Source organism: Saccopteryx bilineata, chromosome 2 (assembly GCF_036850765.1).
Source record: "Saccopteryx bilineata isolate mSacBil1 chromosome 2, mSacBil1_pri_phased_curated, whole genome shotgun sequence".
NCBI lineage: Eukaryota > Metazoa > Chordata > Mammalia > Chiroptera > Emballonuridae > Saccopteryx > Saccopteryx bilineata.
The window spans coordinates 227,306,540-227,325,462 of NC_089491.1; the positions used below are offsets into that span (position 1 = coordinate 227,306,540).

Consider the following 18,923-nt stretch of genomic DNA (forward strand, 5'->3'; position numbering starts at 1 on the left):
TGGTAGGTATAAAAAGGTTGACTACCCCCGACCTAGGTGCTGGTCAGGGAGCCAGGGAGCAGGGCGCACCGTGCAGTAAACGCTCAGGAGAGAAACTGTGTGTAGGGAAGACTTCCTGAAGATGGGGAAGCCGTCCTCTAGTGTGGATGAGAGGTTAAATGCTAGAAATTGCCCAGCACAGTGCCTACAAGTGGTTGGCGTCCATGCAGTGAGGCCTCTTATGTTGTAACGTTGCTTCCTTTTCTTCTGTGGGGACCTGGGGAGAAAGTAATTTCCTGATCTCAGCATCGGAGATGGTGCTTCTTCTCAGCAGACGGTTTGGTCTTGTCTCACAGACAACCTTTTCTGTGTCTTTGGGTCCCTCTTATTGTTCACTGAAAGACTCAGGCAGGTTTGTGGCCCGCCAGAGGTGCAGGGCGTTAAGGCATGTGGCTGATCCTGGCGGCATCTTGTCTTCCCTCCTCTCATCTCTCCTTGTTTCCCCTGTCCATTCATCTTAAGTTTTACTTTACCTCTGTGTGCTCATGTAAGTTTCTGTGACACCTTCTTAGAAAAAAGTGTGAGCTCTTTTCAGGCAGGTCACCCTCAAATTAGATACAATACCTGGATGTTTTCAGAGGTCACATGAAGGCCTCTTTTCTCCCTTTGGTTATTTCTCACTGGTTGGGATCCTGCCTGGTGCGTGCCTGTGGGCTGTTTCTTCCATGTGTTAGCTTGTCAGGACAGTGGTGAGCTCTTCACGGTTCCCATTCCTTATTTCTTTGTGTCCAGTGTGGGGACAATAATGCTTCCTCTGCAGCTGATTGTGAGCATTAAATGAGATGCTGGTTACAAGTGAAACACTGCCTGCCACATAGTGAGTCCTTCCTTTCTTTGCTAAGAAGTCATCTCTTCTGAAGTTTCAGTCATCTTCCCTAAAGCTGAAGCCATCTGAGGCTTTATTTCCTGTGCGGCTTGTCAGAGGTTCTGCATTTCTAAGCACCTTCTGTTGACTTCTGTTCAGATATTTCCGTAGTCACCTTGCCTTTCCCCTTCTGAGTTACTTCCTCTTGAGATTCTTCACCTCCAGAATCTGTTCCTCCACCCCTTCTCCCATTGGTGCTTCTTCCTTGGGCATGGAGTTGGCTCCGCCTCCTGCCTCAGCATTGTGCTGTGGCCCCCACTTGCCTGCCGGCCCGTGGAACCACACTTCGCACCAGCTTTCACAGCACAGGCTTGGAATGGCCTGTGTGTGCAGAAGGGCTTCACTGCGGAGTTCTTTTTCCATCTGTAGGGTGCCTTCCTTTGTGACATGTGGTCTATTCAGTTTGCCATTTTTCAGGCAAGCCTGTCACTTGAAGAGAAGGAAAGGTGTGCCTGCCGCTCCTTAGTCCTTTCACCTGTGGAATCACCTTCTTGTTCGGTCTTCTGCTCTGTTCCCGGAGCTGGCAGATGTGGCCCTGCTCAGTGACGTGCAAGGCACGGCCTCTCCTCGGCGAACCCACCTGCTCCAGCTCGGGACCGCACATGGCGTGGCTGGGAACGTGCTGTAGGATGAGCTTTGTGCTTCTGGGTACATGGAGGCATTTGGGTTGAGGTGTAAAAGTCATCTTTATTTTTTGAGACCCTGCTGAAATGATCTTATTACACATTTTGGTTCTAGTCCGTGCTGGAAAAAAGTGCTTCTTGGGGAAATAATTTCAGATACAAATGAGAAGACAAGTTTGGACATAGCCCAGAAAATATGCCATTATTTCATAGAGGAGACTAATTCTATGCTTCAAAAGGTATGTTTTTATAATTTTGCATCTTTTTCTTTTTTTTTTAAATAAATAAATTTTTATTTTAATGGGGTGGCATCAATAAATCAGTGTATATATATTCAAAGAAAACATGTCCAGGTTATCTTGTCATTCAATTCTGTTGCATACCCATCACCCAAAGCCATGCATCTTTTTCTTAAAGTGTTTAAGAACTTACTGTTTTGGACATGTTGTATAGGGATGGTACACTTTCTTAGGGTGTTAATGCCTTAAATAAGTGAACATTGATGTAATCTGGGTTTTGACTGTTAACATTGTGTCTGCACCTTTTAATAGGTAAAATTATTACATGAATTTCCTTTTATTTTTATTTAGTAAATGTAACTAAATGAGAAAGTAGCTCATATGAATGAAAACATTACTGGTATTCAAAATATTTTAATGAACCTTAAAGACAACATTGTGCTAAGTGAAATAAAACAGACTACAAAAAGGCAACTATCACATGATTCCACTTATATGAGACATCTTCAAAGGCAGCTTCATGGAGACAGACAGTAGGGGTCGCCAGGGCCTGGGGCAGGGGAGTTAGTGTTCGATGGGGACAGAGTTTCTGTCTGGGAAGATGAAACAGTTCTGGTGATGATTACATAAAGTGGTGAACATACTTAATACCTCTGAATTGTACATTTAAAAGTGCTAAAAAATGGTAAGCTTTATGTATATCATAATAACTTTAAAAATAACTTTCAGGTTTCTCATATGAAAGATAAAGACATGGCTTTGATAAACCAACTAACTTTGGTTGAAACTTTGTGGACAGAAGAGTTAAAGATTCTCCAGGCCTCCGCTGGGATCCTGAACCATTTGCAGACCGCTGTCCTGTAACTCTACAGAGCACAGGTTGCCTCCTGTGGAGGATGTGGCTTCTTGTACATTGTGCACTGAGGTTTGTTTTGTACAGATTCATTTACACTCAACGGATGGTTTCTATTAAAGAGTGACATTCTTAATCCTGCTCCTTTTCCTTTCTTTCTTTGGGGGGTTGAGTGGTGGCTGCTTCTAGGACCTGGACGGGCATCTGCAAAGGCAGAGCAGGTCCTGTATAAAGAAGGACATGCCATCAAATGGCACTTCTCAAACTCCCAAAGTGAACTCCAGCTGGGAAGGAGGAAGTCTGAGCAAAGTGCTAAGCTGTAAGAGAGGAGCCAGCTGGGCTCTGTGTGTGGGCTTTCTTTCCTGGGTGTCCTCGGCTTGTCTGGCTCAGCAGCTGTGCAGGGGCCAGCAGTGTGCTGTGTTGCTTTGACATCGGCAGGGAGGGTGGCTTTGGGACGGGGAGTGCTGGCTAGTCCTGGTGCTGCAGCCTCACCCCAGCCGCTTGGAGCTGAGTACATCACTTCAGTGTCCACCCTTGACTTCCTAACTGAAAATGAGGTTGATGGGCTGGAATGGGGTTCCCCTGAGCTCCAGCCTTAGCCCCCCACCCAGCAGAGGAGCTGGCACTTGTGACTGCAGAGGCCCCAGGTGATGCTGCCCGCCCACTGCTCTCTGAGAACCAGGGAATTAGATGATTGGAGGGACCACCCAGTGTTGACCATGATTGCTGACCATGACTGCTGTGAATGGAAAGGTAGTGACCGCTGACCGTGAGTGCTGTGAATGGAAAGGTAGTGCCCGCTGACCGTGAGTGCTGTGAATGGAAAGGTAGTGACCGCTGACCATGAGTGCTGTGAATGGAAAGGTAGTGCCCGCTGACCGTGAGTGCTGTGAATGGGAAGATAGTGACCGCTGACCGTGAGTGCTGTGAATGGAAAGATAGTGACTGTTAATCACGGGGAGTGCTGGGCAGCCTCCCAGCCTGGGTTTGCTCTTGTCAGCAATGTGCCTTTACCATTCTCTTTGTGGTGGGCACTTACCTCTTATGCCGCTGCTTTTCTGTCACTTTGGTGGTGGTATTGGGAAGATTAGGAGAAAACTCCTTATGCTCAGTTGGCCATTTGGAATTACGAGTCTTTGCTTTTCTTTTTTAAAAATTATGAAAGCCTTTTAGGCTGTTGACTTTCCTTTGAGTATGGTTTTCATGTAAAATGTGCTCTAAATAGTACTTTTTCAATTTTGGCTCTGGATTTATACTTTTTCCAGTGTTTTCATGCCTGTTAATTAACATTTAAGACAACTGGGAGGGGGGCAGGAGAGAGCAGGTATCACATCATGCCGCAGAAGCAAGTATGTGCTTGTTATAAAGTCTGGACATTATTGGAACATAAGACAAACATGTTTATTAAGTGTTGGTATTACTGGTGTGCAGCCTTCATGTATGGTGTGGTATTGGACCCTGATAGCTGCCCTGCCTGCCCGAGTGGGAGGGAAGGGCCGCCTAAGGTGCAGGCTGAGCCCGTGGGGCCCGAGTGGGAGGGAAGGGCCGCCTAAGGTGCAGGCTGAGCCCGTGGGGCCCGAGTGAGAGGGAAGGGCCGCCTAAGGTGCAGGCTGAGCCCGTGGGGCCCGAGTGGGAGGGAAGGGCCGCCTAAGGTGCAGGCTGAGCCCGTGGGGCCCGAGTGGGAGGGAAGGGCCGCCTAAGGTGCAGGCTGAGCCCGTGGGGCCCGAGTGGGAGGGAAGGGCCGCCTAAGGTGCAGGCTGAGCCCGTGGGGCCCGAGTGGGAGGGAAGGGCCGCCTAAGGTGCAGGCTGAGCCCGTGGGGCCCGAGTGGGAGGGAAGGGCCGTCTAAGGTGCAGGCTGAGCCCGTGGGGCCCGAGTGGGAGGGAAGGGCCGCCTAAGGTGCAGGCTGAGCCCGTGGGGCCCGAGTGGGAGGGAAGGGCCGCCTAAGGTGCAGGCTGAGCCCGTGGGGCCCGAGTGGGAGGGAAGGGCTGTCTAAGGTGCAGGCTGAGCGCACAGGGCAGTGGAAAGGCCACATCCTGCCCCCAGTGTGTCCAGAGTCACCGTGCTATCCCGACATGGGGGTGTGTAGAACTCATGGTCCTGTACTTGTCCTCTTGATTTTCTGCTGCCACCCTGTGTGTGGGAGGTAGTGCTGCTCTGAGCTCTGTGTGCACCTCAGTGAGCACACAGACTTCTCTGGAGGTTTTATTGGGGACGCATCAGAGGGGCTGACCTTGCATTCCCTGCCATGCGACTTAAAAGTCTCGAGATTGACAAGTAGCGGGAGCCCTGCCTTTAGGGAACAGCCTTCTTCTCTCCGGGCAGCTGACCATTATGTCCTCCCCATGTCTCCTCCCTCAGTAAGGTCGGCCTGTCCTGGGAGAGGAGAGGGTTACTCGGGAAGCCAGGGGCTTGCCTCTGCTCTGTGGACATGGCTCCTCGGCCCATGTGTCCTTCCCATGTGGATGCATTGAGGCGGGTGTCGGAGGAGCTGGGGGACATGTCTGAGGTTCCCGGGAGGAGGGCATTTCCCCTGCATATGCTCCTGGCCTCTTGTACCCTGAAGCAGAGCTTCTCTAACTGCCAGTTTGGAAAAGACTGGCCGGCATGCAGTACTTTCAGATTTATTCCTGGAGTCCTCCCTGGGCAGGCCTCTCCAGCTGGGAGCCTGGCCCTGTCCAGCACAGCAGGGCCTCAGGATGTCCGCTCAATTCCGGGGTTCATGTAGGTCAGTGGTAGTCAACCTGGTCCCTGCTGCCCACTAGTGGGTGTTCCAGCTTTCATGGTGGGTGGTAGTGGAACAACCAAAGTATAAATAAAAAGATAGATTTAAATATAGTAAGTTGTTTTATAAAGATTTATTCTGCCAAACTTAGCAAAAATCTAACACAGAGTACTTGGTAAGTAATTATTATTATATGCTTTAATTAGCTATAACTCTGATTTATAACTTTTATAAGTAAATTTACTTCCCTACTTTATAAATCACCATTACTGCGGAACCAGTGGGCAGTTAGAAGATTTTACTACTAACAGAGATACAAAAGTGGGTGGTAGGTATAAAAAGGTTGACTACCCCTGATGTAGGTAACCTGACCTAAAGCCACTGTCATATTTTGATCTCTCTCCTTACTCTTTCATTTTGTGTCTTACTTAGAACTGGGTGGGAAAGTGGGAGGCATTCCCTTTAAAACTCTCAATGGGCTTTGGCCTCCAGGGACCCCTGTATAAGTCAATGCAGGGATGGAGCCGCAGAGGGGTTGTGGACTCAGAGCTGGGGCCGGGCCTGCCAGGTCTGTGGGATCTGCGCTGCCTGCCCCAGACTGTGCAGGGGCTGCCCTAGGCCCTCCTGGGTTTCCATTCTTCTTCAGAAATAGGATTCAACTCATGGTGGAGTACACAGAACCCAGCAACTGAGGCCTCCGACCTCAGAAGGCTGCCGAGTTAGAAACAACATTTGTGTTACTGTATCTTGAATGTTTTTTTCTGTTTGTATATTTTAATAGCTGTAGTATACTTGTGGTATGCTATACTGGGGGTTTGCAGACATTTCTAAAAAGGGCCCAAAGGTAACTATTTTAAACTTTCTGGATCATACAGTCTTTGTCCCAACTATACTGTCCATCAAGCCATAGACAACATTCCAGCAAATTGCATGTTTGTGTTCCAGTAAAACTTTATGTACAAAGGCAGGTCATAGGCCATAGTGTGCTGAGCCCTGTGCTATCCCGTATTTTTCTATCCCTTATTAGTGGATTCTTAGGACCCAAATATATTAATTAATTCCTACCTGATGTTGTTTTACACCTCTTGAAAATGAAGCCTCCTTACCACGAGCAGTTTTGCAGACCCTTGCAGACCTGTGTAGTAATTGTGCTGTAGTCATCCAATGATGAGGATAAAATAGACATTGACAAAAGAGTGACTATTCAGAGACATTTACAGAGGAGACATCTTTCATCATCCACCACAGATCTACGTTTATGGTAAAACTAGTGTAAGGCTTTTGTTGGGTAGACAGGGCTTGGTGTCCGTGCAGGCAGGCTCCTTAGGAGCTCTGTGGCTCCCTGTGCGGCAGTCTGCTGCCTGCAGGGTAGACCCTGCCCACAGGCCACCCCTTTTACCAGTGACACTGTTTCTTCCTAATTCTCTAATTTACCACCATTTTTCTTCCTCATTTTGTTTCTTAGTGCCTTGTGCACTCCTGAAGTTCCTAAAACACCTGCCGCCTGCTGGTGTCTGGTTACGGGTTTGTGGATGGTAAACTTCCTACCTCGGACTTGGCCTGGGGGTAGATCCAGGAAGTTGTGTGTGAATCAAAGGGAACAAGAATATTAGGGGGAAAGAAGTCAGCCTGATGCGCTTTTCTACAGCCCTGCCATCATGCCACACACAGCAAATGCAATGTGTGACATACAGTGTCAGTGTACTTTGTACAACAGTGCCTGTGCCACGTAACGTCAGTGTTGTATCACATGCAAGACTGCAGTGTCCCCACATACTGCATACATCAGTGTCTTGTGCCACATGTAAGTGTTGTACACACTCAACAGTGTCTTGTACCACACTCTGCAGTGTTGTGTTGTTGTACCACATACAACAGTGCCATCTGCTCTTTCCAGTGCTCTTCCTGTCACTTTTCAAAGGGCATTTCTCTTTTCTTTTTTTTCCAAAGTTAGAAGCGAGGAGGCAGACAGACTCCCGCATGTTCCCGACCCCGACCGGGATCCACTCGGCATGCCCACCAGGGGGTGATGCTCTGCCCATCTGGGGCGTTGCTCTGTTGCGGCTAGAGCCTTTCTAGCACCTGAGGCTGAGGCCATGGAGCTGTTCTCAGTGCCCAGGGCAACTTTGCTCCAATGGAGCCTTGGATGCGGAGGGGGGATAAGGGGTGTTGGGAGATCGGGGGGGAGCTAGAGAGGAAGGAGGGGGGAAGGGTGGAGAAGCAGATGGGCACTTCTCCTGTGTGTCCTGACCGGGAATCAAACCTGGGACTTCCACACACGGTGCTGACGCTCTACTGCTGAGCCAACCAGCCAGGGCCCATTTCTCTGTCTTTATCATTCTGTTGTAATCTTTCCCTGATGGAAATTTAAAAATATTTTTTCTATTCTACACAGTTTTAACATTAGACTGCGTAAATTTAAAAGAACAGCTCACAAAAATTCGGTAGAATTTAAGAAGAATGTAAGATTACCACTTCACATCCACGAGGACAGTTGTCAAAAGATAGACAGTAACCAGTGCCAAGGATCTGGAGAAACTGGAAGCCTTGCATGCCCGCCACTAGAGGAAAGGTCAAATGGGCAGCTCTTGGGAAAACAGCCTGGCAGCTCCTGAAAAGGATAAGCATGGACCTGACCTCGTCATCCAGCAAGTCCTGTCCTGGATACCCGCCTGAGAGAATTAAAAACGTGGCCACAAGGCCCTGGCCGGTTGGCTCAGTGGTAGAGCGTTGGCCTGGCGTGCAGAAGTCCCGGGTTCGATTCCGGCCAGGGCACACAGGAGAAGCGCCCAACTGCTTCTCCACCCCTCCCCCTCTCCTTCCTCTCTGTCTCTTTCTTCCCCTCCTGCAGCCGAGGCTCCATTGGAGCAAAGACAGCCTGGGCGCTGGGGATGGCTCCTTGGCCTCTGCCCCAGGCGCTAGAGTGGCTTTGGTCATGGCAGAGCGACGCCCCGGAGGGGCAGAGCATCGCCCCCTGGTGGGCAGAGCATCGCCCCCTGGTGGGCGTGCCGGGTGGATCCTGGTCGGGCGCATGCCCAAGTCTGTCTGACTGTCTCTCCCCGTTTCTAGCTTCAGAAAAATAAAAAAATAAAAAAAACCCCCAAAAAAACGTGTCTACACACAAAACCTTGATCATGACTGTTCATGGCAGCATTATTCATAACAGCACATACCCACATGTCCCATCAAGGTGAATGAATGGACACAATGTGTGCATCCATAGAATGGAGTAGTATTTCGCCATAGACACTACACACACGCCACAACATGGGTGAACCCTGAAATCATTTTGCTGAACCAAGGAATCCAGTCACCATATTGACAGAAATGCCCAGAATAGGCCAGCAGATGAGCGGTCGCTGTGGGGTGCGGTGCTGGAGGGGTTGGAGTGTGAGAGCTGGCGAGGGGAGAGTCTGGGGTTGTTTTTGGGGTGATGAAAATGTTCTGAGAGGTATTGTGTTGATGGTTGCACAACTGAGTGTACGAAGACCCACCGAGCCTCATGCTTTCTGTGGATGAATTGTATGGCATGTGAGTTACTTTTCAATAATGCTGTTTAGAAGAAGAGAAGGTTAGTACCCACTTGGCACTGTTTCTCAGGACAGTCCAGAGTCTGTCAGCCTGAGGTGGGGGAACACCCTGGTCGCCTTGGGCGCTTTGCCCCATGCATGATATTTATTACCTCATTTAGTTTTACAGCAATCTGCTGAGGTAATACTCTGATTTTGTATATGTAGAAACAAAAATTCAGGGAGGTAAAGGTATCACTGCAGTCAAACAGCTGCTCAGGGGCATAGCGAGATTCAGACCTCGGTCCAACTCCAGACCCCATGCTCCCCATCTTTACACACCAAGGACTGTTCATGGAAGGCGCATGCAGGCTCAGGTAGGCACTTGATCTCACCTGGCGAGGACTGTGTAAAATCAAAGTGCCACTGGACTGGTCCACCTTGGAAGAGAACTTGGAGGGCTGTAGCCTGCCTGGTTAAGTCCTTTCCTTCCTGGCACAATTCCCCACCAACTGTCGATGAACAGAGAGAGACCCCTTGGTGCTGTGCAGAAGGGCCAACTTGTCCATGGCTCATTCAGAAGTGACAGCCCATTCCCTGAGCAGGGCATTGTTAGCCATGGGTTATATATAGTAGCAGGGAGGGGCTCAGAGGAAGGCACACAGCAGGGAGTTGGAATGGACTGCCTTTGGTCATAGGCCATTGGAGCCTTATATTAAGAGCATATTTGTTAAGTACAAAATGGTAGTTATATAATAGTCATAGGGAGCCTGGCCAGATGGTGGTACAGTGGTTAGAGCATTGAGCTGGGATGCTGAGGACCCAGGTTCAGAACCCTGAGGTGGCCAGCTTGAGCATGGGCTCACCAGCTTGAGTGCAGGCTTGCTGGCTTGAATGTGGGATCATAGACACGACCCCATGGTCACTGGCTTGAGCTCAAATGTTGCTGACGTGAGTACAAGGTTGCTGGCTTGAGCAAGGGGTCACTGGCTCAGTTGGAGGCTCGCCCCCCCCCCCCGCCCCAGTCAAGGCACATATGAGAAAGCAATCAAGGAACAACTAAGGTGCCACTACCAGGAGTTGATGCTTCTCATCTCTCTCCCTTCCTGTCTGTCTCTCTCTCACTAAAAAAATAAATAGTCATAGGGATGTAAAGTATAGCACAGGGAATATAGTAAATAATATTGTTAATAACTGTGTTTGGTGCCAGGTGGGTACTAGAAATAAATAACAGTGGTAATAGTCTGTAAAGTACAGTTGTCCCTCTCCATATTGTGGTTCACTTTTTGTAATCTCACTGAATTGCAGATTTTTACAATAAATTGTATACGTATATCAAATTTTGTATCACAGATTGTATAGCCAGTAACCACGGCGACCCTCAAAGCCACCTGGCTAACCCAGGTTCAAGTTTGATTCGGACAGATGGTAAGGAATCAACAGAGCTGAAAACTGGTGGTCCATTCACTCGGCAAGTGACTAAAAACACACACTGGGCTCCAAAACCCACTCATTCAGCGCTCACAAAGCTACTGACTCATCCAAGTTTTCCTAGAATCAAAGGTTTCTACCTTACCAGTCTTATTCACCTCTGTTCCCCATCTTCTCCTCCATGAACTGGCTTCTCCTTGCCCATTCCGCCAATTTGGCTGCCTCCTCCACGTGGCTTCCTTGCCCTGCTCCAGCCTGGGCTCCTCCTCCCTACAAGAACTTGGCCATTCTCTCCAAAATGGCCTCTTAGCTCCTCCTTATAAAATCTTTTGGCGCGAAAGCCCTCCCCCAACATACATTAGCATAACCACACCCCTTCCCAAGCAAGAAGGCAATTAATATTCTCACCTAGGTGACGCCCATCCATGTGGCAGCGCCATCTTTAACAAAGTGAGCAAAATAAATCTTTTCTGCCCAACACATATTTTTCATTATATCGTAAGATTTTGCAGTATATAGGTATTTTTATATATTCATTATTTTTATTATTTTTTGGTAAAATAAGTATGTTCTAGCCTAAAAAATTGAAAACAATATAAAAATATTAATTAAGATATTAAAAGAATATTAAATTGAAATAAAATACATAGCATATAGCAGATAAGTAGACAAAGACTCGCATGTATGGAAAACACAACTATGGCCACTTCTGCTTGAGATAGTTTGCCCACATGAGATCATACACGGCACACTATTGGCTGATGGATGGGAAGTGACCATCCAGAGCACTATGTTCTGTATCCTGGGCACTGATTGGCGTGACTGTAGCCTTAAAATGTATATAAATATAAAATAAATATAAGGTCGCGACTTCTTGGATTTCCACCTATTGTGGGGAGTTCTGGAGCCTAACCCCCATGATAGACGAGGGACCACTGTACTGTATATGATTGTCTAACCACTATGTTGTACAGTGGAAACTAATACAAGTTAATATTGAATGTAAACTAATTAGGAAAAAAAAGTGTCAAAATGTCTTCTGACTTCAGCGTCAGAACAGCTCCCCACTGAGATCCTTGTGGGCTGGGCAGGTTCAGGAATGTGTGCCGCCAGTGAGTTCCTAGGTGGTTTTTGTGCACCCTGAGTTTGTGAACCACTGATCAGGAGGTCCCAGAGTGTGAGGCCTGTGCCCTTACTCTGAAGTGCTGGTCTCTGGGGTTTGAGTTGGTCATTTCCTGAGGTCTTGATGGGAAGCAGTAGGCAGACTTGACTGTAGATGGTGTGAGTACATGTAGCCTGAATCTACATAGTATCAGAATTGGGGTGAAAGAGCTTCTTGAGACAATCCACTGTGATCCCTTATTTTGTGGTTGAAGCTATTTATGACCTGTCGAAGGACATTTTAGGTTTCCATTATCTTGGCTATTGTAATGGTACAATAAACAAGGGAGAGCAGGTATCTCTTCAAGATACCAACTTCAGTTCCTTCAGATATATGCTCAGGTATGGGATTGCATGGTAGTTCCACTTTTAATTTCTTTGAGGAACTGCCATACTGTTTTCCGTAATGACTGCACCAACTACATTCCCACTAGTAGTGTGTCAGGATTTTTTGTCCATGTCTTCACCACTTTTGTTATCTTTTATCTTTTTGATAATAGACATCCTAACAGGTATGAGGTGATATCTCATTGTGATTTAATTTGCATTTCTCTGTTGATTAGTGATGTAGAGCATCTTTTTATGAATCTTTTGTATGTCTTGGGAAAAATGTGTATTCAGGTCCTTTGCCCATTTTTAAATTGAATTATTTGATTTTTGTTTTGTTATTAAGTTGTAGGAGTTCTTTGTATATTTTGATATTAACCCCTAATCAGATATATGATACATGAATATTTTCTTCCATCCAGTGTGTTGCCATTTCAATTTATTGTTTCCTTTGCTGTCCAAGAGCTCTTTAGTTGGGTGCAGTCTCACTTATTTTATTTTTTTTGCCTATGCTTTTGGTGTCTTATTTAAGAAATCATTGCCAAGACCAATGTTAATGATCTTTTTCCCTATGTTTTCCTTTAGGAGTTTTATGTTCAACCATCCTTGCATTCCAGGCATGAATTCCACATGATTATGTGAGATCATTTTAATGTGTTCCTAAATTCAGTTTTCTAGTATTTTGTTAAGAATTTTTATTATCTGTGTTCATCCAGGATATTGGCCTGTAATTGTCTTTTATTGTAGTATCCTTATCTGACATTAGTATCAGGATAATGCTGATATTGTAAAATGAGTTTGGAAGTGTTCCTTCCTCTTCAGTTTTTTAGGAGAGTTTGAAAAGGATTAGTATTAATTTTTATTTAAATGTTTAGTAGAAATCACCTGTAAAGCCATTTGGTCCTGGGCTTTTGTTTGTTGGAAGATTTTTGATTATTGATTTATTCTCCTTGCTCATTATTGATCTGTTTAGATTTTCTATTCATGATTCAGTCTTGGTAAATTGTCTGTTTCTAGGAATTTATTCTTTTTTTTTTTATTTCTTCTCAATTTGTTGGCATATAATTGTTCATGGTAGTCTCTTATGATTCTTGGAATTTCTGTGTATCAGTAGTAATGTCTCTTGTTTATAATTTTATTAATTTGAGTCATCTTGTTTTTCTTAGTCTAGCTAAAGTTTTGTCAATTTTGTTTATTCTTTCAAAGAACCAACTGTTAGTTTTATTGATCTTCTATTGTCTTTCTAGTCTCTATTCATTTATTTCTGTTCTATTCTTTATTGATTCCTTCCTTCTGCTAACTCTGGGCTTATTTTTTCCCCCTTTTCTAGTACCTTGAGTTGTAAGTTTAGGTTGTTTATTTTCGATATACTTGTTTTTCTTTACGTAGGTATTTAGAACTATAAACTTTGCTCTTAGAACTGCTTTTGCTGCACGCCATGTTTTGGTATGTTGTGTTTTCATTTTTGTTTGCTTCTAGATATTGATTTGTTCTTTGACGCATTGGTTGTTCACAAGTGTGTTGTTCAATTTTCACAGATTTGTAAACTTTCTGGCTTTCGTCTTGTTACTGATTTTTAATCTCAAGCCATTGTGGTGGGAAAAGATACTCAGTATGATTTCAATCTTCTTGTATTGCTTAAGACTTGTTTTGTGACCCAACATATGATTTATTCTGGAGAATGTTTTAAGTGCATTGAAAAAGAATGTATATTCTTCTGCTATTAGTTGGAATGTTCTATATATGTCTGTTAGGTCCATTTTGGACTAAAGTATTATTCAAGTCCACTATTTTCTGATTGATTTCCTCTCAGAATGATCTACTTGTTGAAAGTGAGGTATTGAAGTCCCCTACTATTATTGCATTGCTATTTTTGTCTTCACATCTATTAATTGTTTAATATATATTAATAGTTAGGTGCTTCAATATTAGGTGCATGTATGTTTACAACTGTCATATTCTCTTGGTGAATTCAACCCTTTATCATCGTATAATTACCTTCTTTGCTTTATTACAGATTTTGACTTATAAAGTCTTTTTTTTTTCTGATATAAGTATAGCTCTCTCTTTTGGTTTCCATTTGCATGGAATATCTTTTTGCATTCTTCACTTCAGCCTAAAGAGTGTCTTTAAAGCTTAAGTGAATCTCACCTGACCAGGTGGTGGTGCAGTGGATAGAGTATTGGACTGGGATGCAGAGGACCCAGGTTCAAAACCCCAAGGTTGCTGGCTTGAGCATGGGTTCATCTGGCTTGAGCATGGGCTCACCAGCTTGAATGGGGGTGCCGTGGACCATCGTGGCTCCTAATAATGGTGTGGAATTAAGGAAACACACTTATTAAAAAAAATGGGACTGGGAGGACTCTTCAAATGCTGATAGCAATATCCGAGTGCCCCATAGCCCCAGTTTGCTTTATTATATAGCCATATGCAAATCAAGAAAGTCCTTGATACAAAGTTACACATCCAAGGCTAAAACAGGAACTCTCCCAAGGCATAAACAGGAATCCCCCCACCATGCATAAGTGAAATCAACCAACATCTGAACAAAGAGTAAGAGGAAGGGCATGTAAATTGCCTCCAGCAATTTAAGGAAGCAAGTGAGGTGAGTACAAATACTCAACATCATAGCCAATATGGAGGTAAAGTGGGGAGAACTTAGCCTTTTGCTAAGCCTCGAGTCTACAATGGCTTTTTGCCATTTACAGTCCACAACATGTGGGGGGTCATTGGCTTTGAGTGTGGAATCATAGACATGACCCCATGGTCACTGGCTTGAAGCCCAAGGTTGCTGGTTTGAGCAAGGTGTCACTTGCTCTGCTATAGCCCCCTGGTCAAGGCACATATGAGAAAGCAATCAATGAACAACTAAGGGGCTGCAATGAAGAATTGATGCTTCTTATCTCTCTCCCTTGTCTGTCTATCCTTATCTATTTCTGTCTCTTTCTCTGTCACACAAAAAATAAAAAAATTAAAAATAAAAAAGCTTGCCTGACCTGTGGTAATACAGTGGATAGAGCATCAGGCTGGAATGCTTAGGTGGCTGGCTTGAAACACTGGGTTTGCTTGGTCAAGGCACATTTGGGAGTTGATGCTTCCTGCTCCTCCCCATTCTCTTTCTCTCTCTTCTCTCTAAAATAAATAAAGTCTTAAAACAAAAATAAAAAAGCTTAAGTGAGTTTCTTATATGCAGCTTATAGTTGCTATTTTAAAATCATTTTTTATTTATTCAGCCACTCTTTGCCTTTAAATTAGGGAATTTAAACCATTTTACGTTAGAGTAACTATTGATTATTATTGTCATTTTGTATTGTTTATAGTCCCTTTCATGCTGTCTTTGGAAGTTGATGATTTTTAAATTTTTTTTGGTAGTGGTACATTTTGATTCTTTTTATCATTTGTGTATCTATTATAGGTTTCTTTTTGTGGTTAGTTACCATGAGGCTTTCATAATACATCTTATATCTATTTTAAGCTGACAACTTCAATGGCATATAAACGTTCTACATATTTACTTGTTCATAGTCACAGTTTATGTTGTTGATGTCCTAATTTGCATATTTTCATATTATGTATTCATTAAAAAATTGTAGTCATAATTATTTTTAACACTTTTGTCTCTTAACCTATATGTTAGAGTTTAAAATGATTTCCATACTACCATTGCAATATTAGGATATTTTGAATTTGACTATATGTTTACCTTCACCAGTAATTTTATATTTTATGTTTTCATGTTATTAGATACCATATTTTTGTTTCAGCTTGAAGAACTTCCTGCAGCATTTCTTTTAAAGCAGGTTTAGTGGTAATAAATTCTCTCAGCTTTTGTGTGTCTGAGAAAGTCTAGATTCCTCCTTCATTTCTGAAAGACAACTTTGCTGGTTAAAGTATTGGTTGACTTTTTCCTTTTTCTTGAGTACTCTGAAAATATGATGATTCCTTCTCTCCTGGCTTGCAAGGTTTTGTTTTTTGTTTTTGATAGAGACAGAGTCAGAGAGAGGGACAGATAGGGACAGACAGATAGGAAGGGAGAGAGATGAGGAGCATCAATTCTTTGTTGCGTCATCTTAGTTGTTTACTGATTGCTTTCTCATATGTGCCTTGACCAGGGGGCTACAGCAGAGCGAGTGACCCCTTTCTCAAGCCAGCGACGTTGGACTCAAGCCAGTGACATTGGGCTCAAGCCAGTGACCATGGGGTCATGTCTATGATCCCATGCTTTCAAGCCAGTAACCCTGTGCTCAAGCTGGTGATCCCATGCTCAAGTCAGATGGGCCCTCACTCAAGCCGGCAATTTTGAGGTTTCAAAGCTGTGTCCTCTTCGTCCCAGTCCAATGCTCTATCCACTACACCATCGCCTGGTCAGGCTGGCCCGCAAGGTTTCTGTTGAGATATCTGCTCGTAGCCTTATTATGATTTTCTTGTATGTGATGAGTTTTATTTCTTGCTGTTTTCTATATTCTCTTTGTCTTTTATTTTGAGAGTTTAATTATCATGTGTCTTGCTGAAGATCTCTTAGGGTTTATCTGTTGGAGGACTTTTCAGCTTTATGAACCTGGAGGCCCTTATCTCTCCACAGATTTGGTGAGTTTTTAGCCATTAATTCTTTCTTTTTGTTTTCTTTTTTTTAAAGACTTGATTTATTTGGGGGGTGGAGAGAAGGGGGATGAGCAGGAAGCATCAACTCCTATATGTGCCTTGACAAGGCAAGCCCAGGGTTTCGAACTGGCGACCTCAGCATTTGAGATTGATGCTTTATCCACTGTGCTGTTACATTCCAGGAGACAGACCACAGCAAACCCAAAATGAATTTTATAAGTTTTATTGCAAACCTGCGCAGGGACTGCAGGCAACCCACGCAAGGGAACACTGCAGTACCGAGCCTCTAAAATGGCTCCTTTTTATAGGGTGGCTATCTAGGTTGAGCAAGCAAGCAGCGTTTACAAGGGCAGAAGAGGTGCGATTAGCTGACCTTATTCTTGGCTAAGTCTCTAGGGTAGGGCTTTCTGGATGTTGGGTTCATAGAGTTAAATGGAAAATATTGCTACATTTCTAACAGTTGTTTATCTTTTGCCTCCAGCCATGTACTGGATGTACTCAGTTTTCATGACTGGTGGCCTGCACCGCTTGTCCTAAGATGTCACATTCCCCCCTTTTCTTCTTACTAGTTCAAACCATTGAACTTTGGTATTGCTCATCTGAACTGGTTATAATCTGGTAGGGCTGAGCTAAGACTACAAGTCTTACAGTATCTATTCTTTCTCCAACAAATACTACTAAACGATTGACAATGATTGGTCCACAGTGAGGACGAGTAGCAGTATTAAAACTGGCCCAGCTAATGCAGTAAGTAAGGTTGTTAACCAAGGGGACCAATTAAAAAGATTTTGATACCAGTTATTGTCTTATTGTAATTCCTTTTCCCTATCTTGGAGCCTTTTTCTTAAAACTTGGATACTTTCTCTAATTATTCCTTAATGGTTAGCATAAAAGTAACAAGCTTCTCCTAGAGCAGCTTATAATCCTCCTTGTTTTAAGAAGAGTAAATTTAGCCCTCTCCTGTTTTGAAGAGCTACCTCTGTTAAAGAATCTACAGCATGTTCAAGGTATGGCATCTGAGTTTGTAAAATAGATATATCCTTTGAAAAGGTTGAAGATAATTGTTTAATTCTAGTTTCTAGGGTGATGTGAGCAGGTGCTCCTGTAGCTATGGCTCCAGTGATCCCTAAAGTTGCTATGATAGGTAAAAGTAGGGGTACAGCTCTTTTAGCTCTGTACCTGATGTCGGGTTGGAGAAGGAATTCAGAGTTTCCCCTGTATAGGTAAACCTGAGGTACAATATAGGTAGATATACAAAAATCATCAGAGGTGCTAGGTAAGATACATTTGCTGACTCGAGATAAACAAGAAACCTAAGTTCCTTCTGGTGCTTTTAGTACCCACGGTCTTCCGGCTGCTGGTGAACTGATGTGAGTCATGGAGAGACAACAGTTCTGACATCCAACGGTGGTGGGGTCCGTCAGTTCTCCTAAGGTGAAGCAATGTCCTTTTCCTTGGAATCAGGCCAGAGAGATGCGTCCTTCCTGTTCACACTCAACAAGGGAGTCTGAATCATTTACAGTGACATTCTGAAAAGAAACATTAGCTCCTAATCTAATATAGTAGAGAGGTTGAGGATCCAGGCAGAGCCAACAACTCTTAGTAGCTTCGGGTTGGAAGCTATTTACAACTAGAAAAACAGAGTCTAGAAGTGTGAAGATTGAAGAACTCTGTTCTAATGTGGGTTCAGGAGGTGCTAAGGTGTTAGCTATAGGGGTAGCTTTAGTGGGTGATACAGTTTCCAGACTATGCAAAGCAGTAAAATTGGGATTTAATTCTACTTCAGGTGAGTCGGTCTTAGGGGGCTTAAAGGCTTTAGGTAAGGTATGAGTTAACCCCCTCAAGAGAGGCTTGCGAGCCTCAGGGGGTAACTTCTTGATGGTGAAGAAGGTTCCTGGATCTGAGCCCGTGACATATAATCGTAGACCCTACGTTTTCCCTGTATTCCAACTTGGGCCTTGGGGTTTCTTAATAGTAATGATGGTGGGGTTACAGTTATCTTTAGTACAATTATTATCCTATCTATCATTTGGTCTTTTTCCCCCTGGTCTTGTTCCTAATCTGATAAGGTTTATGTCTGGGTCTTGTTTAGGAGGACTGTACTGGAATTTACTAACAAGAGTCTCACAACCCTACTTTTTACAATAATAATCAGTGATAGACCCACAAGTACCGTGCTGCCCAGAAGGGGGTTCAGGACAAGCATAATGAGGAGTATACTATAAGGCTCTATTTTTAACGTGGGGAAAGCATTTGCTACCTATAGTATATGAACTAGGCCAGTCATCTAGGAGGGGGCTTCTTGCTGAATCAGAGTGCCTCCAAGCCGCCAGTCACAGAATTTCTCGTCAAAGAGTTTAGAAAAATCTACTGACAAAGTGACAGCTGAAGTAACCCAAGTTTGATTCCTGGCAATTACAGACCCATCTTGAGTTCTAATGAGGACCCATTCACTGCAGCTAGGGGTTCCTGCTTGAGTGAAAGTCAGTGTAAATAGTATTACCCCGGTGATGATGTAAACTGGAGCTTTAAGGGGTCTATAGGGTCCTTT

At 44.3% G+C, this 18,923-nt stretch overlaps 1 protein-coding gene across 11 annotated transcripts in view; it reads left to right on the forward strand.

The window, feature by feature from the left end:
- Nucleotides 1–18,923, forward strand: part of SETD4 (SET domain containing 4) — an 89,799-nt gene that overhangs the window by 25,417 nt on the left and 45,459 nt on the right. For 8 of the 11 annotated variants that reach the window (XM_066259427.1, XM_066259432.1, XM_066259429.1 and 5 more), the window contains 2 exons: nt 1,643–1,766; nt 2,496–2,755. In XM_066259427.1, the coding sequence (XP_066115524.1) occupies nt 1,643–1,766; nt 2,496–2,630 (259 nt within the window). In that variant the 3' untranslated portion in view covers nt 2,631–2,755. Of the gene's footprint in view, nt 1–1,642; nt 1,767–2,495; nt 2,756–18,923 lie in introns of those variants that run through there. The other 3 variants (XR_010729229.1, XR_010729230.1, XR_010729231.1) reach the window with 1 other exon arrangement.